Source organism: Mytilus edulis, chromosome 9, assembly GCF_963676685.1.
Source record: "Mytilus edulis chromosome 9, xbMytEdul2.2, whole genome shotgun sequence".
Classification (NCBI taxonomy): Eukaryota; Metazoa; Mollusca; class Bivalvia; order Mytilida; family Mytilidae; genus Mytilus; species Mytilus edulis.
This window is the reverse complement of record NC_092352.1, coordinates 51,564,861-51,585,157: the sequence shown is the minus strand read 5'-3', so window position 1 is coordinate 51,585,157 and position 20,297 is coordinate 51,564,861. Positions and strand designations below refer to the sequence as shown.

Genomic DNA, 20,297 nt, shown 5'->3' with positions numbered 1-20,297 from the left:
TGCTGTAAGGCATTAAACAATTTAGAGAGGCATATGAATTAAATTTGTTTAAACGGTTACCATAAATATTTTTTTTTATAACAATGTTCATTTATGCCAAACTATATCATCTTGAAAACTAAACAAATTTGAAAATACTTGATAAGCATGAAATCATCGTGGAATAGTCTTTTCGAACAAACAACATTTTTGAAAACAGATCTATATCAGTTGTAAATATGGATGTCAGAATTTAATTTTGATACATTTTCTCTCTTCGAATAAACGTATTCTGTTTTGTAAAAGACGAAATCACCCTTTTTCGTTAAAGTGTTGGCGAAGAGTACTTTCTTTCTTGTTAAGTGTAACATAATATTTTTTCACAGATTTTGAAAAAAACAAACGGACATGATGTAATAGTAAAACAATGCTAATAGAGCGCATTATATAATAACAACAGTTACTCTTAGCACCTCACATATAATAATTTTAAAAAATAAAAAAAAAAAGTATGTGCCTTTCAATATACAAAACAGCCTAAAACTAATCCAGTAAACTAAAAGTATATAAAATCTACAATAAATCCTTAATATAAATGCAAACAAATTATTTTAACCCGTTTTCAATATTCAAGATATGAAAAAGTTCATTATGAATATAAATTTGATACTGAATTTAATACGATTTAACAATTATGCTAGTAGTCATAAAAATTCCTCTGCCTAATGAGTTTAGTATCCTTTAAAAATCGTCTCTCATTAAAATGAAATTATGACGATGGCTGAGAGGGCATGGTATATATTGTCTATTTCATTTTTTAACATCACCTTGAAATCAATTCAGTTTGAAAATATATTCTGTTAAATATATCAATCAAAACTATCCGTCACAGTAATTAATGTGGGTCTGTTTTTTTGGCCAAAATATTTATGTGTTCTGTAATTCATTAGGCCATTTTTCTCTCTTCAATAAGAAACATGCTTATTCTGTACAATTCTTGTGTTTTTATCCTGAATATGAATTAACCGGTTACATCATAATTTTCAAATCATAGTTCTATTGTCTGGTTTAACGACAAGTGTCCGACGACACTTTGCTGTAACCCTTTTTTACTCCCCCTTTTAAAACTGTCACTGCACTGTTCGAATGATATCATTTATACATTTTGATTAATATCTGATTGAAACCCAAAAAAGAAATAAATAACAATTTAACTTCTTTTTATTAACCAACTAAGTACATTATTGCCAAAAATGACTGGTTATTAAAAATAACATATTTTCTGTAATGGGCTTGTTTTTTTACTGTAATGGCCCTGTTTTTTCTGTAATGGCCCTGTATTAATGCCCGGTTTGTCTGTATAAAGCACAGTTAGGGTTTTCAATAAAGTTAATAAAATTAAGTTGTAAAGAGTATAATACTTTTTTGTATTTTATTTAATTTAGTAACCAGCAACCAACATTAAAGAACCATATATAGGGATCACTGTTCCTCCTGTTTTTCAACACATAACTTCTGTCAACTTAATATCTTGGATATTTAGTATATTAACACATACACTTTTATTCAGTAGGTTAATAAATGTATTAAGAAATGGGTGTTTTTATAATGGCTCTGTTATATGTCCTCGGTCAGTAATAATGGCCTCGGATGTCTGTAATGGCCCTCGACGTTGCCTCGGGCCATTACAGACTTCCTCGACCATTATAACAGACATTGGACATATAACAGAGCCATTATAAAAACACCCATTCATTAATACTATAGTAATAATTTGGATATCTTGGATAATAAACAATAGATACGATGACATAAGGTATATTTTATCATATTTGGTTTGTCATATGAGAAAATTGTACTGAAACGCTAAATATTCAGTTTCACACAGAGAAATTGCCATTTGTAAACCGAGACTAAGAAAAATAAAGAATCTGGTAAGAGTAATAGTTTCATCACCTGAATTGGAATTTATCATTGATAGCTCAACTGTTCAACAAAATATAAAAACATTGCCTATAAATCTATTGTATTGGATAATATTATTGGTTACATAGGGTGCTAGTGACCTTATACGGTATATATATGGGGTCAGTAAATTCCATATGGGGTGAGAGCGAAGCTCGAATCCCCATATGGAACCCCAAGGGTGACTGGGGTATAGAAATATGGTCACTTGGTCTTCTCTCGACCAGCAGTAAAATGCTTGCCGAAGTGGGGCGTCCGTTTGGCTGTGCGGGATGTATCAAGTTCGCAATCTCGTCCGGTCAGAAGGGGGACGTTGAATCCGATGCCTTGTGTAAAGAGAGTGCAACTCTCTTTGTACGTTAAGAACCCTTGTAACAACTCTTTGAGGGGTCCGTAGGTGGTCTGTTGCAAGACAAAATTTCTGTCCCTATCCAATATACCCTCATTTTTAAGTGGCAGTCCAAATTTCCCCGACCATCATCCCAGATGGCCTCTATTGTATCAACCTACTTATTGTGTTTATTGTGAACTTGTTCTCGTTCTGAATATGCATGAAATAATTGTCACTGGACGTTAAGTAACCATCAATCAATCAATCAATCAATCAATCAATCAATCAATCGAATGCCCATATGGAATTTACTGACCCCATAGATACCGTAATAGGTTACTAGCACATTATGTAACGAATTTATCTTACTGACTATCTTAACTTGTGAGATTTAGACCTATCAAAATGAGCAAGGTTTCAAAACTGTTAGCATTAAGAAACTACTTCCATTGATCCTACAAAATCAGATACCAACAATAACAACTTGTGAGGTTTAAATGTGTTATATGATTTTATTCTAATCTTAATCATCAATGTCCTCGTCTGTTGAAACCTTTACGATTTTTTTATCAGTAACGTTTTGTTTTGATAAAGGGACGTAACACCAGCTACTAACCGTGTAGGAAATAAGCTCCGCCCCCTACTACCTTATATGGAATGTAAAGGGACGTAACTCCACTACTAATCGTGTATGAGATAAGCCCCGCCTCCCTACTAACCTAATATCAAATATACACGGTCTCCACGAGGGCGTTTTTAACCAATCACATTCCTAGAAATGTAAAGGAGGTCAGATAATAAAATATATTGCACATTTATTGGTATTGGTAAACATTTATGTAAAAATATCAAAGACAAAACCGTCCGCGTGATTCAAACTCTACAAAGCAATGACTGAGTGCATTATACGTCATTATTTGCAATTTTGAAATTAAAATAGAAGAGGAGCAATAGATATCAGAAGAACATTCATACTCATAGATCGAAAATAAACGTCATGACCTAATTTGTGTTGATAACAAAAGAAAAAAAAGGAGACACTTATATTATAATCTAAACGTGGCTATTTTTGAAGAAAAAAACCGCAATAGATTTAGAAGTTTTTGATAATGAAAATCACTCAATTATAGATAATGACGTCAAAAAAATATCTACGTTTACTCTAATGTTTTCTTGACATTTTTTTCATCTAAACAGTCTCGATAATTTCATATTGACGATAAATTATAACATGCTGAAATTTATATAGTATATAGAGTATAGAATAAGGATATTCCATGTCCATTATATGTAAATTTGCTGCAATTTATATTTGATCATTTTGTACTCGGATGTCGGGCCCTGTGCCGGAGAAATAGTGTGTTACCCTCAGTAATCGTCAAAGAATCAAATAAAAAACACTGAAAATTTATCTTTCAAACATAGATGTCATTTCCGCTATTCGAAGCCACACAACCACATAGTGTATAACTTTTAGAATATATAAAGGTTTGACGAAGAGTTTGACATAGAGTAACTGTAATTCATTAAACACCCAATCAACCTTATAACTTGATAGGGTGTTCCTAATAATTTAATAATTCATCCTCAGTTTCAAACATGTTTTCTTGTGTATTTAGAGGAAATTTGTAATCAGAGGAAATTATTGCCTCTGTTTGTAATGTTTTATTCAAATGAAATCAAATGCAGTCCGTTTGAAGATGAATTTCTATGTGAAAAGTCGCCTACATCAACATCAACATTTCAAAATGTGTCAATTTATGAAATAAAGATAAAATTTTCTTACGTTAAAATATATACCATTTTCTTGTAGTATGAAAATCAATGTAGCCTCTCTTACTTGGTAAGTTTTTCCATTTCTAACTATGTTTGCTCTGTAAACAAAAATGAAAGTTTTCAATGTTTTGTGTCAAGTAAACAATATAAAAAAACATCTAATCGCGATAATGTTGTATTTTATTTTATAAAACTAACTAAGATCAAAGAAAAAGGATAACAAAAATTATAAATATTTGGACAGCAACACATACCGAACTACCCAAAAACTCAAAATTCCTCAGGAAGATATACAAATGTACGTACATTGTACATGTACAAATATTATCCGGTTCAGTAAATTAAGAAAATGTGCAATAGTTTTATCGCGAATTTTGTTTACTTACGATAGTTGAGATAATGTAAAAGTAACGTCTATATATGCAGAAGATCCCCGACAAACAGCATCCCACCTACACTGACTCCCACACCAAAGCATTCCTGGCCATAGGTTTGGAAGATCTGTCTTAAGTTTCAGCTCCAAACCTGTCTTGATATTTGATGGAAATATTGGAACACAGTTTGTCACAGTTTTATAAGTGAGGCTTACTGATAAAGATATGGTCTGATTCTGTTGATCTATAGAGAAAAAAACTGACATGTAGGGAAAAGCATTGTTTTTGATTATTGAATAAACAAAGTAAACCCAAGTGGAGAATGTAGAATTATAGAACTGAATTTCAATGCTCTCAAATGATCGAACAATATCGCCAATACAAAATAGACTTATATTTATACATGTGAGTTCGTGGTATAGTGGTTAAGACTGATGACTACAGTGATGAAGATTCCGAGTTCCAATCTCACTCGAGATGTTAAAAATATCAAAACATCAAAAGGGTGATTTTCACCCTCTCACACACGTCTCTGGTACCCATATCGGATTTAATAAACTATAATCGGTACTATAGAGCATCAGGTGGTCAACGTTGCTGCCGACTGTGACGTAGAGATCGATCTGCTGATATCTCTTCGGTTTGTCTGTTCCCGTCGAGCAGCCCGGTAGTTCTCTCGGAGTACTTCGGCTTCCTCCACTATAATTACAGGTTATGCCGAGCGTCCTAAAACTCCCTGGTGTTGGGGTGGGTATTGTCCTTGTAAATATTGAACATTGTTAATACGTTAGAGACACATCTCCATTAATCCCGACACTCGAGATGTCAAAAATATCAGAACATCAGAAGGGTGATTTTCACCCTCTCACACACGTCTCTGGTACCCATATCGGATTTAATAAACTATAATCGGTACTATAGAGCATCAGGTGGTCAACGTTGCTGCCGACTGTGACGTAGAGATCGATCTGTTGATATCTCTTCGGTTTGTCTGTTCCCGTAGAGCAGCCCTGTTGTTCTCTCGGAGTACTTCGGCTTCCTCCACTATAATTACAGGTTATGCCCAGCGTCCTAAAACTCCCTGGTGTTGGGGTGGGTATTGTCCTTGTAAATATTGAACATTGTTAATACGTTAGAGAAACATCTCCATTAATCCCTATATGGAGTGTACACGCATTCTACTATACTCTCGCAGCTCTCGAGTAGATGTTCCTTAAACTGAGGGATCTACGTACATAAAAACATACACGACTTGTAGAAGTGGCATTCAGGCTTAGATTTGGGCCAAGAAAAATAAAATTTTGGACAATGATATAAAATGGATATGGCTGAAAACATAAGATTTTCTATTTGATAACTTCACAATTACGTCATAATAAGCAACATTTTAGTGAAACCTACAAAAAAAATAACAATATTTATTCATCAAGTTTTCCATCGCTATTTCTATTATGGAATTATCGTGCACAGCCATTTACAAAAACAAATAATTAAACACGTGATTAATTTAGTAAAACTATTGACAATATCAGACCAAATATAAAGTTGTTTCTTAGAAGCCGATATTATCTGCCAATTTGAAATATACTTAAAATTTAATGTTTTAAATACAAGGATTCTTTGTTGACATGATAACACGTTAAATGTGAATTATTTATTCGTTTTTTTATAATCTGAAGACAATGTACTTTAATCTAGTTCTGAATACTTTGTACCTTAGTCTAGTTAAATACATTTGCAGTAATATTTGGGTCAAAGAAGGGCCTTATTGCTCCTACTACTTTAGTTCTAAATCTCTTCCTTCTCAAGGAATTGACACTACAATAAGCTTCATGAACCATAAGCAACAAATTTGCACTCGAAAACTAAACACTGGAAAAGTCAAAACGAAAGATACAATATTAGATGGAAAAAGAAAGAATAAGAAAAGAAAAGATAATACACATCAAACGCATTGTTACAGGCTTTTTCATCAAATGTAGAAAATGGTGGATCAAACTTTGTTTAAAATCAACATAAACTTCTAACTTGTAACACAGTCGCCTAAAATCCTACTATCTTTACAACACTGAAAAATAGAACAAACAGAGACAATAAAGAGAGATGTCAAAATGTGTTGTACAGCGGTCATCATTGTGTTATAATCTTAATCACTATAAAGGCAAACAACACATATGTCAACAAAAAAAACATAATGGCATATAGACAACGTATATAAACAAAAATTAAAGACAGGAAAACACAGCACAACAACAAATTTGTGAAATGCATAAGTACCGAGGCGCATAACCACATAGTGCGTAAAAAATGTAAAAAATGATGTAAGCTCACTTTTGAGATTTCCTTTGCGTAATACTTGATTAAAATCTACTTGTTATCAACCGTACAAACCTCCACACGTAGGTAGAATTAATTGCTTCCTTAGATGTTCAAAATTATAGACTCCCAACGCTCCACATCTGTATTTTAGTTTGTGTTTTATAGATAACGCTTCTCCATATGGACAATTTAATTTACAAATATGTTTACTGTTAGGACAATAAACTATATTTGCATTAGTTTCTGGCATAGGACAACCATCATCTGAAAGGATACATAATAACTTTTCAAATCAATAATAACTTGTATTCATAATAATCCTATATTTGTCCATAACAATTTTAGAATTAGGATCATGCGCGTAGCTACGTTTACGTCAAAACGCCCGGGTGTACACTTGAATTTTGATAAAGAAAATATTTTAACCAAAATAAAATAAAAAGAACTTGCTAGAAGTACATCAGCTTTATAATTCTTTCTTCGTTGGCTTGTAATTGCGGATCAAATTTACTTTTCAGCCAAATGGTATCATATTATATATTCGTTTATTTTCTGTCAAGTCTGAATATATGCTGTAAGTTCTATACACATTTCCCTTTTGTTTAAAGCACTTCGTCATCTTCGGAGATTCGTTTTGTCGAGCCTGTGACATATTTATGACGCCAAAGCACGACATAGCAATCCTTAATTTCGTCGAAAGTGTCAATAGAATGAAATTCAAAACAGTGTGGCTGTGGCCATTGATTGACACATTAAATTCATCCATTGACTGGGACAATTTACGTGAACGTTTGTCTGTAACGACCACTGTTCACTACGTACCTACGATAGACATTTAAACTGTGGGGTCACCAAAGATTTCTTAACGCCTTTAATTATAAAATAATTCGAAAAATTAATCAGGAATAACCTTTATGTTTTGATTTATATAATTGATATAAATCAAAACATCGTGTTATTTCTGATAAATTTTTCGAATTACTTTATTAAGGTGTTGAGATTCTTTGGTGACCCCATAGTTTAAGTGTGTTTAAAAAGTACATAGTGAGCAGTGGTCGTTACATACAAACGTTCACCTAAATTGTTTAACTTTTTTTTAGATAACAATAACTAAGCCAAACCTTTGTGAAATTTTACGGAAGTAGAACAAAAACTGTTTGTGGTCAAATGAGTAAACTGACTGAGAGCATAATATTGCTTAGGCAGTTTTACGGGAAAAAATAACAGGTACTAATAGTTATAGTCTGTGGTTAACATTTTTAAAACAACAAATTCTTTGTCAAATCGAATTAAATTAAAATTGAGCAAAATGAAAGCATTTTTAAATATTTTGGTTTGAAGCAAAGTTTTGAAAGTGAATTTGTTTATTCATTTTTCAATATGAATATTGATACTGGCAGACTGTATGTTTTTTTTTAAATTAAAAATGCATAAACCTTCAAAGTTTGTCACGAAACTTGCCTGAAACTTATATTCCAGATCAAGAAAAATTATATGAAGAAATTTTTTGATTTATTTTCGTAAAAGTGTCTGTAACTGTTGAATGTATCAATATAAGAAGATAGCTGAACGTTTTTATATCTCATATAACAAGTAATTAATGACATGTTTGTAAGTGGTTTTGTACAAAAACAGAAACAAATTTGGTATGGAGTAACTATTGATGTATGAAAAACAATTAAATTACATTAATGACGACCATATTGGCTAGGTTGTTTTGGACTAACATATTGAAAATCAGTTGAAATCATCCCTTCGTAAATTTTACGGACGCCATCACGAGTTGGTTGACCGTGATGGAATAACCGTTTCACAAATGATATCGGATATGTTCCTAACGTCATAACTACAATCCCCTTCCCTTTCATGAATGTGACCTACCGAATTAGACTACTTACCGGATTTGTTATCACATAAACAATACGACGGTTGCCACATGTGGAGCAGGATCTGCTTACCCTTCCAGAGCACCTGAGGTCACTCCTAGTTTTGGTGGGGTTCGTGTTGTTTATTCTTTAGTTTTCTATGTTGTGTCATGTGTACTATTGTTTTTCTGTTTGTCTTTCTCATTTTAAGCCTTGGCATTGTCAGTTTTATTTATGAATTTGACCGTCCCTTTGGTATTTTTCGTCTCTCTGATATTCTTTGTTCAAGTTTATTCTTATCTGAAGCAATTTTTTTTTCATTACTCTGTTACTATTCATTTTTTTTAATCTTTCACCAAAAATGGCTGCTAACACCACTAGTAAATGAATTAAGACATGATATGATGATCAGGTCATTGTTACTTTTCCACTTCTCCAATGCGGTATTTACACATAAAGTCCGCTTGGAGTCAGGCAAGTACTGTTCAGTAGTTTTCATAAAATTCAGTATGATGTTAATGTCTACAGATGAATAGCAGCTTCTAAAAAATCTGACCATAGAGTGAAAAGATCTTATCTAATAGCAACAAGCAATATGTTTGAAAGTACTGAATTGACTGCAGCGGTTAAGTCTTAAAATTTACCGAATAAATGAAAAATACGTAATAACATATTGTTCTAAGAGCTGAGTATGTCAAATGACCATTTCAGGTCAACATTGGGTTACTGGTACAAATAATGTAATCAGCCAAAAGGTTTTATGAAATTATGTTAAAGCGAAAAAATGGAGATGATACTACCTGTATAAAAAGAACTGTATATAAATATCAACTTTTTACTCACATTTAACATAAACTTTAAATCTACATATACCATAATTCAGAGCTTCATCATAACCAATGAATACCTCATTGCTGCTACCGTATATATACAATTCATCTGAAAAAAAACAACAACAATACAACTATAAAACGATTACGAGAATATGATCTCATTGTTGTCATACGCGTACGACATCGATATAAAAATGTCAAGTATTGTATTGAACAAATATTGAAGGTCGTCGATATCAGATGTGACCTCAGTTTTTAATCGTAAACACATAATATGCACATTCAAAATGTATTGGTCAACCAACTCTCAAGATATTTTACAGACAAAATATATTAAAATGTATGGTACATATTTCAATACACATGATGTGAATTGTAAATTTGATTTTATTTGTCGTGATGCTTGAGCATAACACATTTTAAAATTGAAAACGTAGAAAAAGAGGTAATAAAATCAAACAGGAACATAGATTAACTAAAATCCGGTCAATGATGCAGAGCTATGGATGAAGATATTAACCTTAATATAGATTATTACCGAAAATTTATATAAGTAATTTATATCCAACAATTATCTTGTAACTGTGCAAATACAATACAACTGAATAACTGATGTGTTGTTTTTAACCTTTGGGATTTGCAACTTAACAATAGATAATCGACCCCTGTAAACATGGTACATTTTTTTGTAAAGCCATCAATTTAACACTTTTACTATACTAAATGCGAATTGTGTCAACTAATGTAATTGCTTATTTTAAAATCATAAACTTATTATAAACGTTGGTGAGCTTATGCAACTAAGCATTTAATCTTGTATACTAGTCTGTCACTAACCAATATCATTTTCATCATCAGAAAATTTATATTTGCCATTCTTATTTAAGAAACTACAGTGATAAAAATATTAGAATAGCCTACAAGGATTCTTGATATATATTGTTTCACTTTTTTCAAGCGAAAGTTATTCTATCATTATGATAAAATATTGTCAAGATCATAGTAAAACGTATCTGTATATTGTAAACAATTTTAAAACAGAATATGAATATATTTATTTTCTTGAATTGTAACAGAATACCAGCACCCTCGAAGTTCAATTACTGACTAAATAAATTTTCATTCCCATTGTAAAAATTCATTATAAAAACATCAACAATACAGTTACATATTGATTATTTTAATGACGATCATCAGTAAGAGTTTTCTCTGAAGATAAACTTACCATCATGAACTGATGTATTCACATGTTTGACATCTTCCAGCTTGGTGTAATCATTTTTCAGGCCTGTAAAGGCTGTTAGACGACGTCCAGTACCAATCTTTATTTGATCGTCAGGACAGCTTATTTTTGGTTTTGTTCTATCTGTAAATAATGTTTTATTCTATTTTCAATATAGAACTAAATATATAATAATTTGGTTAAAGTTAGATTATTCAAATGATATGAATTATGTTAAGGGATTATGTAATATTAAGAGTAAAAATTGTACGAACTCATCAAATATGCAAAACTTAGAATTTTACACACCAGAGGAACGTTTTGTCTTCATTGGAACCATCAGTTGCGCTTTAATTTCATCATCGAACAGCCAACCCAAAGACAGAGATGTAAATGTAAAAGCATGTTAAGAGAACAAGTTTTAAATGACACATGTTCTGACAACATATAGGAACTCAACTGTCCAAATATTTTTAGTCTATTCTATCATCAGACAACCTTTACCAATTTAATCATCACTAATTGCTTAAGGTTCATCATAACAAATGGACAAATATGGCCGTATTTTCACCTCAAAAACTAATCTGTGTACAGACTTACCTATGCTGTTTGGAAAATTTTAATGCCTAGCATCCACTATATATATAAAAGTTAAATGCATTTTGTGTTAAAGAAAGATAAAATCTTTTTTGGTTTTTGCTGGGCATTTTTTTTCCTTTCTGCAGAAGGTGTAAAAATAAACAAACACCTGAATTACTTTGATACTGTCCACTCACTGACTCAGATGAACTCTTTAACTAACCTGTAGTTGTGAAGATACCTTTTGTCCATGTCAATTAAGGACAATCAAAACAATACAAACCGGTTTTTTTACCTGAGGGAGAATCTCATAGTAGTACCACAACTTAGTTAATTTTCAGACCTTTTGCATGAAGGAAAAAAAATGCCCATCAAAATCCAAAATAGATTTTATCTTTCTGAAACACAAAATGCATTTAACTTTATTATATCTAGTGGATGCCAGGCATTAAAACTTTTCCAACTTCACAGGTAAGTCTGTACTCAGAGAAATTTTTGGCATGTAAATACAGCCATATTTGTTCGTTTGTTATGATGAACCTTAAACGTTTTTGAAAAACTAAAAAAATAAGATGAATTTAGAATTCTTATTTTCTTATTAAATACAAAACTGAAGACAAAGAGGGGTGAAAGATACAAGAGGGAAAGTCAAATTCATAGATAGAAAATAAACTGACAACGCTATGGCTAAAAAATAAAATGACAAACCAACAAATAATAGTAGACAAGACACAACATAGAAAACTAAAAACTAAGCAACACGAACCCCATCAAAAACTGGGGGTGATCTCAGGTGCTTCTGAAGGGTAAGCAGATCCTGTTCCACATGTGTCACTCGTCGTGTTGCTTGTGTTTTACATATCCTGTATACGTAAATAGTCTAATTCGGAAGAAAACATTCGTGGAAAAGGAAGGCTATTTTAGTTACGACATAAGGAACATATCCGATATCATCTGTGAAACGGTTACTGTGGATTCATTTATTTTCGTGGGTATCAATTTTCGTCGATAGAGAAAAAAAGACGTTTCGTGGTATACGTAAATTCGTGGATCGCTGATTACTACAAAAAAAAAAATATTAGATACGTTATTCGTGGATTTCTTTTTGATGTAGTATATCATATACCCTACTTGGTTTGATCAATAATAAAACAAAACAAAAAAGAAGGAATTCATCGAAAAAGTTTTGAATCGTCAAAATCCTCGCTTGGTCATTCTAGGTTAAAGTGTTCATTGATAACTTCAATTACAATAATGGACAGAGTGTTTGTTTTACAATTTATAAATTCTTGTCTGAATTCTATAAGGCATTCGAAACTTTATGATTGAAAGCTCATTTCCCTAATGACGATATAATAAACAATGATATAAGTATAAGGTGTGAAAATAAATGTTCCTGTCATAAACAATAATACCTACGGGCAATATCCCTGTACCCAATCCTATTGATTTTTAATCACTGGTAAACCAAACTATGACACGGTAATTAACAACTTGCAGTTATTTTCCATGAACAGTTTTAATCAATTTTTAAAAGTAAATTATCACTGATATTCGATATATTTATTATAGATTTAATCAAAATACTTGTATCTTCTTTCAATAAAAAACACGTGTTATGTTACAATGTTTATCGCTAGTCAACACTATACTAGAACTGCATAACATAACCGGAAATAAACATCCGACTCCATACACTTTTCTCGGGATTATTCTTCGCTGAATCTTAAATTCATGGTTCGCTGTGACCCAAGAAACATACTAAAATTGGTATTCCACGAATAAAGGTTAATCCACAGTATACCATAACGGTCAAACAACTCGTGATGGCGTCTGTAAAATTTACGACGGGATGATATCAACTTCATCATTTGGAACTTTTGGTTTAATAGCTTCCTTGTGAGCTGAAACCATCTATCAAGGAAATCAACCGACCCTCTTTGTCAATTTCTAGATGTAAGTCAAGATATGGAACAGACTGTATATATAGTGTCCTTTATCTCTAGTTCGATGGGATATATTTTTTCAACAAAGTCACTAAATTTTGTATTATTTAATGAGAGAACATCATCTATATAGCGGAACGTAAAGTTTAAGGATATTGATAACTTCTTATCTTGTTTCCCAAGAAGTTCACTTTAGCAAATATGTCTTTTAGCTGAGTTAAGCCATTTCAATCGATAATTACCAGAGTGTCTATCTTTGTTATGATGTAACACTTTTGTTACAGGTAAGGGTGAAGGTTAGTTTAAACGTTTAAACGTTTGTGGAGGCCTTTATAGCTTGCTGTTTGGTGTGAGCCAAGGCTCCCTATTGTAGACCGTACTTTGACCTATAATGGTTCACTTTTACAAATTGTGACTTGGACGTAGAGATGGGGGTAGAGATGTCATGTTGGAACTCATGCCACATCTTCTTATATCTAGATAATTGACGGATTTGTTAATTAAAGATTTGACTTCTGTAAAACTTCGTGAAAAGTAATTAAAACATAGACCTCGTAACTGTAAGGTTTGCTGATCATTTTGAATTATCAAAATTTAACTGTTGAGAGTGAAAAAAAATGTCGTGATACACGAGTTAGAGTTGTGGAATCGGTGTCTCTAATGATTTTATCCTTACTTTTCAAATATAGATACAAATGTATAAAGTCAATTTATTTATATGTGCCGTTATCATGGTTGCTATCATTCCTGACGTCACAATAGGAAAATTCAGAAGAAACCACGACAACTTGGCGTCATAACTATATTTCGATCAATCATTTCCTAAGCACAGATATGGGCTGGTGATACCCTCTTGGAATAAAAAAACCCACCAGCAGTGTCATCGACCAATACGGATATTACATGTCAACTACTTTCTATTTTAAACCTAAGACATTTGCAATAACCCTCACTTATCAGGATTCATAAATATAGAAAAAAGACACTAACTTATTGATATCGATACATTTGAGCTCATTGAAGATCACTTTTCCCTAATTTTTGTCCTATTTTTACATATCGTGATTGATGTGAGAAAACTATTTCTTAATACTACATCAAGCACTTTGATGGCATGAAGTATCATTGATAAGGTCAATATCATAAATTAATTGTTTACAAAATTTTACATTTTTAAAATACAGTGGCTTTTCTCCGTCGGTAAAAGTTTACCTTAGCTATATTTGGTAAAACATTTAGTGAAGTTTTGGTGCACAATGTTCTTCACTGGAGTGATGTCCCCTTGACGTAATGGACGAGTTAATTATCAGAGAGACGAAAATCATTTAAAATGTAGAATGAAGATAACCGATATACCATAGGGAACAGCATTCAATATACTACATGGTGAGAAGAAGAGAATGCACGTATGATAACGATTTAATTTGTTTGTGCTATTTATTTGAAGACAGCACTGAAAATAAAACATTACACCTACATATAATGAGAACAATTCACTAAGTCGAAAAATGTAATTGAATGTGTGAGGTGTTACAATCGGTCATCGAAACTGGACTTTGGACCCTGTTGACCACTTAGCCATACGTTTACCTATAATTCTAAAACGCATATACATAATGTCACTTAGTGAAACACGTCAGCTCTTGGAGGAGAGTAGAAAGATTGCAGAAGAAAATGAAGAGAACCAAAGCGTATCACTACTTTTGAACACCTTTATTAATCTAGTATCAATCATTGATAAAAGATTACAGTCGGTAGAAAAAGACAGATTTGGTGAAATAAAAAATGGTATTACATCTCTGACAAGTAGAGTTATTACAAATGAAAAAAGCTGACAAACATGTCAAGGCAAAATAACCGAACTTGAAAACAACATACAAGGAGTAGGGAATTTATTCGATAACCTAAAATCCCAATGTGATAAAAACAAGAGCCTCAATGACAAGAATTCCAGTGAAATTAACAAAACCAAAACAAGCATAAATAAGGTTTCCAAAGACATTTCTGAAATAAAGTCGCAAGGTGGAACTTCCGCTGAATGTAACTGCCAAGATAAACTAGCGAATCCCAAGAAAAGAGTGCTTGACTGATCTTGTCGGTCTATGAAGAACAGTCTCATCTTTACTGGTCTTTATGGGGAAGAGATGTAAACACCGAAGAACTTCTCCGAGGTTTCCTCTATAATGAAATTGGTATTGATTACACAATTGAATTTGGTAATGTCCATCGTTTTGGACGAAGTCAGCGTGGTATGAGACCAATCGTCGCACGATTCCTATATCAATCCGATTTCCAGTACGTGCTTGAAAATGCTTACAGGTTACAAAATACTAGATATGGAATTAAACAGCAGTTTCCGAAAGAAATAGAAGACAGAAGGAACAAATTGTATCCAATCATGAAGGAAGCAAAGTACAATAGAAGAAATGTGAAACTTGTTCGCGACCGACTCTATATCGACAATGAACTGTACGAGATACACGATGCCATCGACACATTTGACCGCCAAGGACACCCAGAAGAACGTAACGATGCCACACCTGGAAACGAACATTCGACGCTAAACTCACAAAGAGATCGCAGATCCACGAAACGGCCTCGCACGAGCTCAACCCCTTCCAGATGGTAGGAGCGCCAAGGATTGCACCACCTTAACACTTCGAACTTAAGTCATGAATCTGGTGCTAAATGTAGGAAAATTGAAAATGTAATTATAAGTGCCAATGATGTTCATATTGAAAATAGTAATCTTATAAATGATTTGTCTTATTGTAATATAGTTAGTGGGCAACAATATAATGTTATAGACTTATGTACTAATGATTATAATACAATAGATATAACACCCAGTAATATACCTATAAGGGGTAATACATGTACTGATGAAATATATGATCAGATTAATATGATATTTGATGTAAATGTTGAGATTGAAAATGCAAATAGTTTAGATGATGAGAATCCAAATGCTCTAAGCAGTGAATCTTTAGAGCTGTCTCAGGCAAAAGCTACAAATATTCAAAACACAGACCTCATTTACATAAATTGTTGTAGCCTAAAACATAAGTTACAATACCCAAAATTCGAAAATTTATTAAAAAAACACGAAATGTTATGTTTGTTGAGTCAAAAAACTGATGATATGGATGAACTTTGTATACCGGGATATAAGATAAAAGCCAAAAATAGACGTAAGATATCTAGAGTGAAATTCAGTGGTATTGTTCTCGGGTTTAGGGAAAATATTTCTGACTTTATTCAACATGTTCAAGTAATTGATACAAATAGTAAATTTGTTTTATGGTGTAAGATTTCAAGATTATTCAAAGACGGGGTTGTTATTCTCGGTGTTGTGTACATGCCACCAGAATACACTGCTTATTCGTCACCTGATGCTTTCGGTGAAATTAAAAGCGAGTACCTATAACTGTCATCCAAATATGAAAATATATTTATGGTCGGGGATTTTAACGCCCGTACGACCAGTGAGAAAGATTATTTTTTTACTGACGAAAATGATAAAAATAATGAGTTAGAAGGTGTATCTGTTAATGATGTATGTAGCCTAAACCTTTTTAATATACCTTTAGATCGTTATGGTATAGACAAAGGGAAAAACCGTTATGGTAATAAATTACTTGAGCTATATAACTGTAGCCGTTTATTTATTATAAATGGAAGACTAGCTACTGATAGAACTGGAAATATTACATGTAGAAACGCAAGTGTAGTAGACTACTGTTTATGTAATGTTAATTTTATTAAAAACATTTTTAGTTTGAACGTTTTAGAATTTTCGCATTTGTATTCAGATGTACATTGCCCATTGTATATATGTTTGAATTGTAATCAATCTGTAAATAAAGAGATTGAGCATAATAATTTTACTAGTCAATCAAATAAAAAATTTAATAAATGGGATCACGAAAAGAAACCTGAATTTAGAGAGAATTTAAATTTTGAAAAACTAGACAGTTTATTACATGATTTAGTAAATGTAAATTTGGAAAGTATTAATGATAACATGATAAACTCTTTTGTGAATGAGATCGGATTAATCCTTATAGAATTCGCAAGGAAAACTTTAGGAACAAAGACTAGACAACCCGAAAAATCGAGCATACAAAAACAAGGGAGATAAACCTTGGTTTAACCTTGAGTATAAATTTAAGAGACAGAATTATAGAAAATTTAAGTGCAAACTGAAGGCGAGGCCTTCGTCTTTATTATCTAATAAAGTTGAAGAATCTGAGAAAAGATATAAAAAGGTCATGGACAAGGCTATTATAAAACATAAAAAAGATATGACTCGAAAATTAAAAAAATCTAAGATCTCAAAACACAAAAGAGTATTGGAAAATTTTGAACCAACGCGAACATTCAAAACAACCGAATATTAATTTTGAAGATTTATGACGTCTTTACACTAAATCCATTGGATGTTGGATGTGTACGGATTGATAGTTTAGTCTTAGATGCATGATTTTTTTTATTAGTTGTTAGTGGCTTTGAACTAGCTGTCAGATAACTGCGAGTACTCTCAGATCTGTTCATTATGTCTTTTGGTGTCGGGATGTATAAGTACCAGGCCACGTCCACTTGTTTTTTTGTCCATCTGATGAGTTAAGCCTTTTTCAACTGATTTTTATAGTTCGTTCTTATGTTGTACTGTTATACCACTGTCCCAGGTTAGGGAAGGGTTGGGATCCCGCTAACATGTGTAACCCCGCCACATTATTAAGTCTCCCAAACAAAGTTTGGAGACTTATTGTTTTTGCTCAGTTCTTATTATTTTTATGTCACCCTGACGGAGGTCGGGTGACATATTGTTATTGCTCGATTCTTTTTTTTATTTATTCTTTCGTTTGTGCATTGGGGTCTATTAAGGGGTGTTTTGGGGGGTAGAAAGCAGGGAGGGTTTTACTATAGAACCCTATGGGATTTTATTTTCAAATTTTTTTAAATGAATATAACTTGAAAACTATAAGTGATAGATACATGCAGTCTTCAGAAATGATTATAGGACAATAAAATAAATCACATGAAATATAGGGGGATGCCCTGGGGGTCATCCCCACCCCCTTCAATTTGAGAATGTGCTATTATCTTGTAAACGGTCCAGATCCCCACCCCTAAACCATATATATTCTTGTAGGGGACAATAAAACAAATCAAATGAAATAAAAGGGAAGTCCCTAGGGGGTCACCCCACCCCCTCTTGTTGGAAAACTTGTAAACGGTCCAGATCCCCACCCCTAAACCATATATCTTCTTGTAGGGGACAATAAAACAAATCGAATGAAATAAAAGGGAAGTCCCTAGGGGGTCACCCCACCCCCTCTTGTTTGAAAACTTGTAAACGGTCCAGATCCCCACCCCTAAACCATATATATTCTTGTATTGGACAATGAAACAAATCACATGTAATTAGATGGAAGTTCCTGGGGGTCACCCCCACCCCGTTCAATTTGAGAATGTCCTATTATCTTGTAAACAGTCCAGATCCCCACCCCTAAACCATATATATTCTTGTAGGGGACAATAAAACAAATCAAATGAAATAAATGGGAAGTCCCTAGGGGGTCACCCCACCCCCTCTTGTTTGAAAACTTGTAAACGGTCCAGGTCCCCACCCCTAAACCATATATATTCTTGTAGGGGACAATGAAACAAATCACATGTAATTAGATGGAAGTTCCTGGGGGTCACCCCCACCCCGTTCAATTTGAGAATGTCCTATTATCTTGTAAACAGTCCAGATCCCCACCCCTAAACCATATATATTCTTGTAGGGGACAATAAAACAAATCAAATGAAATAAATGGGAAGTCCCTAGGGGGTCACCCCACCCCCTCTTGTTTGAAAACTTGTAAACGGTCCAGGTCCCCACCCCTAAACCATATATATTCTTGTAGGGGACAATAAAACAAATCAAATGAAATAAAAGGGAAGTCCCTAGGGGGTCACCCCAACCCCTCTTGTTTGAAAACGGTCCAGATCCCCACCCCTAAACCATATATATTCTTGTATGGGACAATAAAACGAATCACATCAAATTAGATGGAAGTTCCTGGGGGTCACCCCCACCCCGTTCAATTTGAGTATGTATTATTGCCATTGCAAGCAATAGCGGATGTCACCCTGGTCATCCAATTGCCACTAAACAGCAGCCATGGTAACGGCAGCCATTTTGGAAATTTTAAAGTTGAATGCCGCATCTAGATTTACAAGTCGTAACGTTTCATACATTATTGAAGAATTTTCAAAATTTTGTTATTTTTGAACAGTTTCCATGGCAACATTTGAAAATTCCAAAGTCATACTGCTGCTTCATATTGTGCTCCCCATAATATTATACCATCATATAACATTTAATGGCCGTAGAATTAATTTAACACTAATGTTCTGGAATGTTCCATGAAAGTTTTCATATTTTTGCTGTTACCATGGCAATGGCAGCCATCTTGGAAATGCCAACCCCCGATTGCACATCTGCACATGGGGGTTAACATTATGGTAAAGTTCCATCAGCATTGGTCCATGCAATTCTGAGAAATAGTCTGGACAAAAAAGTGTGGAATAATAATTATAAATAAAAACTAGATTTGCCATTGCAAGCAATAGCGGATGGCACCCTTCCCCTATTGCCAGGTGAGTGGTAGCCATGGTAACGGCGGCCATTTTGGAAATTCCAAACTCAAAAGTCAAGTCTACATTAGCTGAGCAACAATTGTTATAAGTTTCAATAAATTTGAAGCATTTTGAAGTTTTTTGTATTTTTGCTGTTTCCATGGTATCGGCGGCCATTTTGAATATTCCAAAGTCAAACCCCCGTTGCAATTTTTTCCCTCCACAATCATATACCATTTAATGTCTCTAGAATAAATTTAACATTGATGTTCTAGAATGTTCTGTGAAAAATTCAAAGTTTTGAACTTTATGCATTGTTTCCATGGTAACAACAGCGATTTCGGAAATTCCAACGCCAAATTCCACATTTTCCAATGTTGCTCATCGTTACTGTGAAGTTTCATTAAGTTTGGAACATTTTGAGATTTTTGAATCTTTTTGAGTAGTTTCCATGGCAACATAGTAGTTCCAATGAGTG

The 20,297-nt window shown here is 33.1% G+C and overlaps 1 protein-coding gene across 1 annotated transcript in view; it reads right to left on the bottom strand.

Annotated features, from left to right (window-relative positions):
• LOC139490036 (uncharacterized) overlaps positions 1-20,297 on the bottom strand; it is a 194,490-nt gene that overhangs the window by 24,196 nt on the left and 149,997 nt on the right. The window contains exons 21-24 of the mRNA XM_071276888.1: positions 10,668-10,808; positions 9,453-9,548; positions 6,817-7,008; positions 4,508-4,669 (exon numbers count right to left, since the gene is read on the bottom strand). Coding sequence (XP_071132989.1) covers positions 4,508-4,669; positions 6,817-7,008; positions 9,453-9,548; positions 10,668-10,808 — 591 coding nt within the window. The remainder of the gene's footprint in view (positions 1-4,507; positions 4,670-6,816; positions 7,009-9,452; positions 9,549-10,667; positions 10,809-20,297) is intronic.